The sequence below is a fragment of the Podospora anserina genome, chromosome 1 (assembly GCF_000226545.1).
Source record: "Podospora anserina S mat+ genomic DNA chromosome 1, supercontig 4".
Lineage (NCBI taxonomy): Eukaryota > Fungi > Ascomycota > Sordariomycetes > Sordariales > Podosporaceae > Podospora > Podospora anserina.
This window is the reverse complement of record NW_001914853.1, coordinates 2,058,980-2,070,029: the sequence shown is the minus strand read 5'-3', so window position 1 is coordinate 2,070,029 and position 11,050 is coordinate 2,058,980. Positions and strand designations below refer to the sequence as shown.

General features: G+C 54.5%; 1 protein-coding gene across 1 annotated transcript; it reads right to left on the bottom strand.

Moving 5' to 3' along the window:
- Window positions 1–3,891: 3,891 nt before the first annotated feature.
- PODANS_1_19980 (uncharacterized protein) lies at window positions 3,892–10,977 on the bottom strand (the record flags this gene model as incomplete). The annotated part of the gene is made up of 3 exons (XM_001907427.1): window positions 3,892–9,365; window positions 9,434–10,776; window positions 10,925–10,977. Coding segments are annotated over 3 exons (6,870 nt in total), but the record flags the coding sequence as incomplete, so codon positions are not given.
- Window positions 10,978–11,050: the final 73 nt, after the last annotated feature.

The following is an 11,050-nucleotide window of genomic DNA, read 5'->3' as shown; positions in this document are numbered from 1 at the left end:
GCGGGGGATTAAGGTCTAGAACGGGGGGAGGATGGTGTAGTAAAAGCAGGACCCTGGAGGTTGGGTGAGTTAGTTTGCCTGGCAAAAGTGGGAAGTGGTGGAGGCGACGTACACTCTGTTGCGAATATGAACAGGCTTAGGCATACCCAGGGGCACCACCAGGTGAGGATGCTGATATGAGCATGAAAACGTCTTCTTCTGTAAAAGGGCTGATCATTCTGGTAGGGTTGGAGTTGGGGGTGGGGAGGGCTGAGTTGACTGGGAGGGTTGAGTTGACTGGCATCACCACTGAGCGGGCAACTTTGGCCCCAGTCGTTTTGTTCATCTGAATAGTTTGAGTCCCAAAAGGCCTCTCGACAACAGCACCTGAGCACGGTATTATGGTACCTTGATTGCGGCAAACTTGAAACTGACCTATGTGCGATGTAACTTCTACGACTCTGCAGCTGGCCAGTGAAGTCCTCAGCATATTAAGCCCACCCCTCACCACGACCACTTCATCAGTTTCAACGCCGATGCCGCTCAATGTCCATACAACCCAAACATCGAACACCATACTTGACATGCCCGCCTCTAAGTTTCTCATTCTCGGGTTCCTTTTCTCTTGGATCTGCCTCACCCTTGGCGCCGCTATTTTCATCAAAGCCAGATTCGGCAAGTAAACTCTCCCAATCAAGCCCCGAAAGGATATCTGCTGGGGGTCAAACCAACGGCTAGCTCCCCTCGCATTTTGCAGGCACACCGATAAAACTGGCTATGCTTGACGCCGTTGTCATAACTACACTCGCCATTATTCCCTTGTTTCCTCGATGTACTGTATGTTTATCAGTGCGATATGCTTTCTCTGGTCTACCGTAATATCGATCCTGGAAAAAGTTAGATTCTTGTTATCGGTAGCTAGTTGAAGTGAAGCTTGTTTCCAGCGGCGATGAACATCAACAGCCACCTGGCCATTATTTGCCACGGTTGGTCGACCAGGTTTTGCGCTCGATAACCTTGCGAAGCAAAACAGCGGGCGGGGTTCTCTCAGACAGTGTTATCTTGTGCCGTGTGGGCGGGAACACAAGCTGCCCATGATCCCCTGAATGCCAAGACAACCTTTGTCAACATCGGATTGAAACCATCATCCCTGATTCTTCCAAGTCAGGAAGCTTGCCCTAATCTTCCATCTCAAAAATTTCTTGAATTTTCATGTTTTAGCCGTCAGGGTTCTGATCAAGTGTCTCCCCACAGGTTTAACGTAGACGTGTTCTGCCCACTGTTGCATGATAGCTAACAGTCAACTGTGCTCAACATAACAAGGATCCCATTGAATCAACTTACGACAGGTGGTCAGTAGAATACCAAGCGATTCTATTACAAGAAGACCCTCGTCGATCTTTTCACCAACTCCAACTTCGAACACGCCAGCACAAGTCCTGCCTTGTTCAAGATGACACTCAACGCAACCAGCCTCGTCGGTAGGTTGGTCACGGGCTGGCATCACCATCATCATCACAACAACGATACCCACCACAACAACAATGGACCACCAAACGCCGCACCTGGAGCACCATGCCCTCATGCAGAGGTTCTAACCTGGGTTTTCGTGAGCGTGTTTACATGGCTCTTCATGTGAGCGCGCCTTTGTTGGGGGGTTTTTGAAGTAGGTATACCGCCATCAATTTGCTCCGCATCAGAGGCGGTGAGGCGTGAGAGGTTGAGGTATCTGCACATGCGAGAATCTTACAAGGGGGTTCGTGTAAAGTATGGAAATATAGTGCGGGCAGAGCAGGTTACCTTGATCAAGCTATCTGCAAAGTTTCCGTGCCATACTTGCTCTTGGCAAATACCTCACGTGCCGGATTCGTTGCAACATGAAGAAGAGCTCCTCCTGCCATGACTAGAATGATAAAGCCGTGGCTCTTGAGCGGTTATTGATCTTAAATGCTGCTACTACAGTAAAGCTCTGTCGCCAGTACAGTGCCTGCCCCGTGCCTGTTTCACCCTCCGCGGCTTCGAAGAAGAGCTTGACTCGATCGGAGATCCTCTTCTTCCTCATCCTCTTCATTTTTGTTCTCGACAGTCCAACGCAGTGATGACGGTTTGGTTATGGGAGGCCCGGAGCTTTGGGTAGACAGCAGTGCGGCTTTGGGACCTGCGGGCAGGTTCCTGACCGTCTCCGGGTCTTGATCGTGGTTGTTGTTCTTGGGGTATAACCGCCCGGATTTCACCATCTTCAACCGCCTGGCGTCGTTTTTCTCGTACTTTCCTCCATAACCACACCGGAATCATGATTGCGTAGTAGATAGGGCGCAAAAGCGTGAACCAGAAGACAGTCCGCCAGAACAAGGTGCGCTTCTTTTCCTTTTCTGTGTTGAGATATATACCGTCTAATTGTTTGTGCGACGGCGTTAGTAAGTAGTTTCTCGAGGAAGTCTAGCTGGAAAGTGAAGGGGTTATGAACATGTTCCGCAACAAATCGTAAGAAGAGGACGGAGTCTCTGTTGATGCCATTGCTGTTGTTTGCTTGATAGAGATAAGCAGTTCGTTTTGGGCGTCAGGCTGTGATACCTCATAGCCGTAGAGGTATGTCTGCCACTGTATATACAAACAGAGTTCTGTGTGCTCCCCATTGCTTCTTGAGACTTAAGAAACACCAATAGCTACCGTCCTCAAGGGGTCTGACACTTCTACGGCCCCAGCGTCGCAGGCTAGTAGCACAACGACAGTTTTGACACATCATAACATCACGCCCAGACTTGGACTTGGGATGAACACCACCATTTTCAGCTTGCAACTACAGGTGGTTTTGGCAGTGAATGGCGATACCCTCACCATTAGGTATTTACCTCCCCACATCACCTTCCCCACTAAATCATGGGGTCTCTCAGGGGGCACTTTTGTCCAACCTGCATCGGAATATTCCGATAGGGCTGCATATAATCAGGGGTCTTCCCCACCCTGCCCCTTTCTATAACAAGGACTCCCCTTCCTCCTCCATCTCACATCACCGTGTGGGCTACTCCAACGTTTTAAAAACAACAATTTTTTCTTTTTTACTCTGCCTGCTCTTCCATGCTATATACAAACAGCAACCTCAACTAACAAAACAACACATCCCCTACCACCGTCCCCCTCCCCCCGAACCCCAACCTCAACCTCAACCCTCCCTGCGCTCCCTTCCTTTATAATAACCCTATCAGGTCTGAGAGAACTGCTCTTTGGGTGGTGTACTTTTATCAACAAAATTAAACAAAACAAAAAAAACAAAAACGCCAATGCCAAAGCCAGCAACTATTCGTCTCGCAACATGTGACCATTCTTATCTTTCATTCTCAATTTACAACAAAAAATGCATAACAAAAAAACAAACACAAACATTCAAAAGCTCACCCTTTTTTTTAAGGGGAGGGAGACAGAAGAGAAGGCAATATACAGAATCATACATCCAAAACCAAACTTGCTGCTGGTGCCAACTAAAAAAAAAAAAGACAATGACAGTGAATTGATTAAAACCGAACTTTGCTTTCCTCCTCCTCAGAAACAACAACTATCGACAAAAAGCCAAAATTACCAAAGTTTTCTCAAACAACAACAACAACAACAATCTGGTAGTGAGAGAAATATATAAAAGGGGGAAGGGGTATCATTCTAGTTTTTGCTTTCTTTTTTTTCTCTCAGTGTGTGAATGGGTGTTTGTGTATGTAAACCATGTTGCTGATTGGTGTGTGTTTCATGCCAAAACTCGCGTTCCCATCCATCATTATCTACAACTCTCTCCTCCTCCATCTTGATTGACGACAACACAAACAATAGAAAATAAACAAAGGAGACAGGGGGTTATAATAATTTTAGCCACGTGGGCTTAGAGACACGGACTGATGATGATGCTGGTTCCTGAGGACGTGCTCATTCCTCATAAAATTCGGCATCGTCAAAGTCTTGCGCATCGGAGTCGTAGGCGTTGTCCCGCATCGGCGGTGTCACTGGTCCGGAAGAGACGGTGCGACGGGGCGGGGTGCTCAACACCGAGGGGAGAGCGGGGACAGCAGCTGCCGTCTCTAGTTGCGCTTGTTGCACGGCGGCAGAAGCTGGCCCGAGAGGTCGGTTGGCAAGGTCCTGGGCAGTGAAGCGGCGTCCGGTGCTCGAGAAAGCAGTCGGCTGCTTTACTGGAGGGGCGGTTGGCGTCTGTCTAAGACTGGAGGCAGGAGGTGTCAACAGACCCCCGAGGAAGCCGCTCGCAGTAGGGCCGCTCTTGGATGGTGTGGTGCTGCTGCCACTAGTCGACCCGGTGGGCGACTGTACACTGCTGGCAGCACCAAACGACGGATCTCTCGACCTGCGCCAGTTACCCCACGCGGCCGCCAAAGGACCAACAGCCTGGGCAACGCGGGGAGTAGCCGCTTCGCGAATGGTGGCGGCAATGTTGGGCAGGTTGATGGCAGAACCACCATTGAGTGCCCTTTCGCGTTCCTGCTCCTCCATTTGGAGGTTGGCCTTGAGACGGATCGCCGCATCCTTGACCGTGTTCTTGTCGTAATCTTCACGTCCGAGAGCAGCAATAATGTCCTGCAGATCCGAGTGTCTGACGGCAAGAAGCTCACGGAGCCAGATGATCTCGTCGTCGCGCTTGGAAATCTTGGTCTCCGCTTCGGGATCAACCTTGGCAAGCTTCTGGTCAAGCTCCTCAATTCTCTGCTCACGCTCCTGGAGCTGCTCTTGCAAGACCATGATGGACTCGCGCAGAGCCTGGGGCGAAATCCTCTCTGGAACTCCCAATTCCCTGGCCGCGGAAGCGCCAACCTGGGCAGGTAATTCCGCACCACCAACAGACGACTTGGCAGCCTGAGCAGCAGCCCGTGCAGCCTCCTTGGCAATCTCAAGCTTCTCCTCGAAATGGGCGACCTTGTCTTGGAGGTGCTCGGACTTGGAGGTGGAGATGCTAAGACGCTCCAGCAGGTTCTGCTCAGTGCGGTGGGCATCTTCTCTGGTGTTGCTGAGCTGGCGGTCGTAGCGTGCCTGCAGGTCCTCCATCTCGTTCTGATGTTTCTCAGCAAGGGCTTCAAGCTCGGTCTGCTTGGTGGTTTCAGCTTCCTCCAAGAGCATCTCAAGGCGCGCCTTGGAAGTGTCAGCATCCATCTTGACTTGGTCGAGCTGGCTTCTAAGTCTCGCCATCTGGTCCTCAAGCTCGTTGCGAGCAACGTTGACCTGGTGATTGGCAGCGTCGATTTCGCTCTGCATAGCATCGCGAGTGCGTTGAACCTCACGGGCAGCAGACTCCCTAGCCTCTTCAAATTCGGCCTGGTAGCGGAGGGCGCTCTGGTGCAACTTGTGATTCTCGGTGCGCATCTCGGCGAGAACATTTTCGAGTCTCTTACACTCAGCGACAGCGCGCATGCCCTGGCGCTCGCCCATTTCCAGCCTCTGGAGCTCAGTCTCAATGCGCTCGCGAGTTCGAGCCTCGGCCTGAAGTCTAGCCTCGAGAACCTCCTGCCGAGCGACAAGGCCTTGCTCCCGCTTGGCATGACGGGCATTCTCCTCAGCAATATCCTTTGCAGCCTTGGCCATGTCCTCCTGGAGAGAGAACAACTTGGTGCGATAGTTGTCACGGACACGCTCGTTCTCCTCGACCTGGGTGCCAAGGGTCTCAATGAGCTTGTGCAGCGCCTTATTTTCGTCAAGCGCCTGAGCAAGGTCCTTATCCCGTCTCTGAGCAATAGTAGCAATACGGGTAGCTTCACCCCGCCAGTGCAGAGTTTCCTTGCGCGCCTCGTTCATCTCGCTATCCTTAGTATCGACGTGTTCACGAAGACGAGTCTCCTCTTCTGAAGAGATGCGAAGCAACCGCTGGTTCTCTGCAAGACGATCTTCAGCAGCCCTTCTACCGTTGACTGCCTCCTCCACCTGATGCTCGGCGTGGTGCACACGCTCCTCGAGGTCGTTGATGCGCTGCCCCAAGGAGCTCTTGTTCATCATTTCAACATCAATCTTGGTAGCCGCATTCTCAAGCTCACGGCTAGCCCTGGCGGCACTATCCTCGGCCGCCCGTCTAGCGGCAGTTTCAGCTGCCAGCTTGGCATCGCTATCACGAAGACGCTGCTCCAAAGCCGCAAGCCGAGCGTGCAACTGGCTGATCTCATGATCCTTATCCACAGCCGCGGGCGGGATACGCCGTTCAATAACCTGCTCCACGATACTCCCAATGTCGGCCCTGACATTGAGTTGTGTCTTCATCTCTTCCAAAACAGACAGGACACGAGAATTGTCCTCGCCCGCCAAAGAACGAGCCGATTCTGCTGGAATCTTTTGGTGAGCTACGAGCGCCTCGGAAACGGCCGCACGAATTTGCTGCATTCTGCGGTCCCGGCGGGGGCTCGCAGGGCGCCTGAGATGAGTCAACCCATCCTCTTCGTCGTCGCCATCTTCCGTATCCGACACACTGCGACGTGGCTGGGAAGAATGAAGGTGCTTTCCGCTGCGAGCAAGACCAGAGACAAGCTGCTCCAAAGGCTTGAGGCGAGCAGCAAGCAGTCCATCAACAAGATCGCTGACACGGCCGTCAAAGAACTTGACACGCGACTCAAGCTTCGTTTGTTCGTCCTCTGTGAAGGTGCCCTCCCAGTCGCTAGCAGGAAGGCTCTCGCTTCCATTGAGGCGCTGAACTGCACCCTCTGTGTACTGCATTTGATCGTTGAACGGATCTTCAGGCTCGGCAGACAACGTCCTTGGGGAGTCGGCCATTTCATCGTACTGACGGCTGCTTGGCTTAGGGCTAGGAGCCTCGCTGCGGAGCAGAGGCGCGTCAAGTGGAACCTCCAATGACGTTCCCCCAGGAGGAGCTGGGTCAGCATGGGCCCATTGGTGCTCGTTGTTATACGTCTTTTTCACACCCATATCCGGATTTTCGTTGAGTCGACGCATGATCTCATCCAGATCAGCCATGGTGGGTTCGGCAAGCATATCCCCAGCAGCCTCCTCCGCCGGAGCTGAGGGCAAGGGCTTGTCATCAAGTTCAGTAGACGAAGCAGGCATGGAAACTTGTTGCTGTGGTTGCTCGTTGCTCGGGGAGGGAGCGGTGGCAAACCGGGAGGCCGAGAGCCCGCTTTGCTTGGGTGGAGGCGGAGGTGGAGGGGAGGAGCGGGCATAACGGGACGCGGCCAACCCCTTAGCAGCTGGGGGTAGTTCCTTGTCGAGTGATCGGGTGGCAGCGGGACTCGGCACTTCGAGGTCCTCCTCTGGCTGCTCGATAGACTCGACGACTGTTTCAGCGGCATCTTGACTGAGTCCTGAATGTTCGTCGTTGGCAACGATAGGTGTAGCTTCAGGAGTGGTATCTTTATCGTCTTCCCACACAGGCACGCCAGGAACGAAGGCCTTGGCCGTGGCTGAAAGTGATTTCGTATGGCCAGCCTTGAAGCTTCCAGGCTCGAATGGCGCGGCCTCGGCGAATGCCTGCATCTCAGTCGGCTTATTGAACTCGAATGGCGCCCAAGGAACAGTCGCCTGGTCCGGTGAAGTTTCAGAGGGACTGATTGCAGCCTCGGTATCCGGTGTTGCTGAAATGACCATGGATGACTGCGCAGTGTCTTCTTGGCCGTTGTTCGACTCATCGAAGGACTTGTCCTCCACCGGTCCATCGTCTTCGGCAACCGTCTCTGGCTTGGCGACGACCAAGGTAGGGTCGTCTGTACGTTCCGCAAAGAGAGCAATATCATCATCGGGAGCAACCGAAGACCTGGCTCGTTTGCTGCGTGTCTCCTCGCCAGTGTACTGACCAGGGGCCTTGCCACCCTCACGCTCCTCATCGGGCTGTTCATCCTCAGGCTTGGTGATAGGAACGGCCTGCGACTTCTTCGCGGGCTTGACAATGTCCGCGGCAGAAAGATCAATGCTTCCAAAGATGGAGCCAGGCTTGCTCGTGCTCTTCACGGAACCAGCAGTCACTCCGGGGATGCCGGTTGGGGTGAAGGCGGGAGCATCAGGTCTGAACTTGGGGCCTGAGCTTGAGAAGCTAAAGTCGCTCGATCCAGGCGAAAAGGGCGCAGCGTTGACATTAATCTTGGTAGGGCCAGGAGCTGGCACAGGAGCTGGAACGGGCGCTGGCAACGGAGCCGCCATACCAAACGCATTGGGAACGGTCTGCGGTAACCCTGCGTTGAAGACAGGGGTCGCGAACGAGGAGTTTGAGAAGGCAAACCCGTTACCTGGAGTGAACGAGTTCGCGGGCTTGAACTTGAACTCCGGAGCCTCAACATTGAGCTTCGAGAAAGAAGACTTGCTGCCGTGGCTTACGCGTGGCTGGTGATTGCCGTTAGCAGCCGGCCTTCCGGGCTCACTGTGTTGCCATGGGTTGCTGTCATTCGACAGCGTCCGCTGGTGGGCGATCTTGGCAAAATCAAAGTTCTGAACAGGAGTTCCCAGATTACTCGGATTGGTCTCGATCTCGGAATCTTCTGACAAGTGCGAACTAATGCCCTGTAGCGTGGGTCTGTAGCCACCCTCGACAGTTGCGTCGTCTTCGGTATAAAACTTCTGAGAGAGCGAGTGACCTCGGCTGTGCGGTCTGGGGTGATGCAAGACAAGACCATCCGCTTGACTAAACTGAGGGGCTTGAGCCGCGAACTGCACAGACGGCAATGCAGGCATCTCTCCCTTATCGTTTTCGTTGTGGGGGCTGTAGTCTTCGTCATTGTCGAGCTGGGAGCGCATCTGCTCCTCGAGGTGATACTCAGCCTCGTCAATTTCCTTCTGCAAGCTATCACTAGCGTTGTGGTGCACAAAGCCGGCCTCGTGGGGCTTCGATGCCTCTTCCTCTGCCGGTTCCTCGTCGATTTCGCATAGATCCTGCAGGCGCGGCGAGGCTCTGACTGGCACTTGGAACTGGTGAGGCAAGACAGGGAACTGTAGTGACTGATGCCGTTGGTGTCCAACAGGCCCGACAGGGCCCATCCCATCAGGAGAGAATGGGGAAGTAGGAGACATCATGGCGCTGAGGTTTGCGAGCGAGGGCGAGCCGACACGGTGCCCGAGCATGATGGAGGGAGACCACCCATGTGGCGAAGGGATCGAGATAGACGCCCGGGGATTGAACTTGTTGAACGGCCCCGGTGATGCGCCGGCCGGGATACCTGGACTCTGGGCGGCAGAGGTGACGAACGGCACGTTGAATGGGAAGCCGGGGACTGCTTGGTTGCTCGATGCGGAGGACGTTGGAATCGGTGGGGAGAATGGCAGGGGCGGATATTGCATCGACGTTTGCCGGCTCATCGACGTAGCGGGGGAGATCGCTGGCGGCGGAGGGAGGGGAGGTTCTTCATCGCCAAACGAAACGCCCAGGGCGCGGAGTTTGGCCTCGTTGAGCTCGTCGACGTATTTCTTCCAGGCTGCAAGCGGTGAACAATGTTAGAAACAAAGCAGCAGTAAAGCGCACAATTCGCATCCGAGAACATACCATTGAGATCGGGAAGGACTATTGGGTATTTGCCGCTCTGCCGCTCCCGTGCGACATCATCAAAGTCGGGCCAAGATCCCCTACTATGTGAATGCTCCGCAGTCCCAAGCTCTTGTGCATCCGATGCTAAATCGAATCCTTCGGTGTTGTACCCAAGCTCCTCCCAACTTCGAAGCATGCCCTTCACCTGGGTCTCGGTAAGGGGCATTGGAGGCCCGCCGGGCTGACCCCGTCGGTCGTTGCTCGGGAAGCATACCATGATGTTTTTACCCTTCCAAGGTACCTTTTTCCTGAATGCGCGGGGGGTCGCACTCAGAGACGCGCGCTTGACAGCCGCTCTTGACGGTGTTGATGGCGCCTTATGCTCTGTCTGCGTCACACTCGCCGATCCGCTGATTACGTTCAGTTTCGGTGTGCCGGGCCTCTCAGGGAGGTTGAGACGCCCCTGAGTGGCCGACAACGAGTCAGTTGTGACTCCGCGGTTGCCCACGCTATCGGGCGTTGACCTCTCGTCGGAAGACACCATTTTGGCGGCCGGGGCTTCTTTTGCACGGTCCAGGTGGGATTGTCTCAACGTTTCGTTACTGGCCTGCTTTCTGCGGTCGAGGCCGGATGACAGCCACCGTCCGTTATCGGTCTCGCGACTTCTTGGTCGTGGGGTTTCAAGGTTGATATCGTCGTATCCCAACCACGCAGCTTCCTCACCGGAAAATGAGCCGCTCAGTGAAGAGTTCTCACTATCGCCGGTTCCGTCACTGAACCAATGTCGTTTTTCCTGGTCACCTCCAGCAGCCGTGTGCTGACGTATCCAATCCTCTGTGATTCCGTGCGCAATGCGCCTGGCTCGGTTCGCAAGCACAGCTGCAGCCGCACTCAGGCCTGACTGCCGTGGGGGCTCCGGCTGCGGTTCTTCGATGAGCGGGGCGGGACGCAAGAAGGGGGTTTGTAGTTGAAGGCGGTGGATTGGTATGGGAGAGTCCCCAGAAAGGTCGCTGCTAGAGGTGCTGTCGGTTCGAAGGTTCGAGGGGTAGGGGGAACCCCAATCGGTGGCGCCAGGAGCCAAGCCTTCGTCCCTGCTATCCTCGTCTCCTGATCTCTCAGCGGCGGGCGGTGGAGTCCTCAAGAGACCACGGACTCGTTCAGGTAATCTAGGTACTGGCAGAGGCGGTAGTACGGGGGATGCCTCGCCGTCGGCAGTGGAAGCGCTCGAGAGGGCAGGGGACGATGCAATCGATGGTGGTGGGTAGGCCTGCAACTTGGAGATCGGCTTGAGAGGGCCGTCCTGTGCCAGTGCACGAGGAGGAGTCTGTGGTGACAACTTTAAGGAAGACGTTTTTAGGAAACTGGGAGCGACACCCAATGTTAGCCGAACATGTTGGTGGTGGCGGGGGGGGGGGGGGTGAGCTGGCTGCCGGGACATATGCGTGGGTGGCTCAGCGTGGTCGATGGTTGGACGGCAGCGATGGAATTGGGTTTAGGTGCGTTACTCACCAGGCCGAGAGCCAGCGCAGACGAGTTGAGCGTCGTCTGCTACTGGTCCTCGATTATTATCTAGGCGGGACGAGTATCGTCTCCGTAAACAAGCCCAAAACTCCCACGTCGGATTTCCTGGGGAAA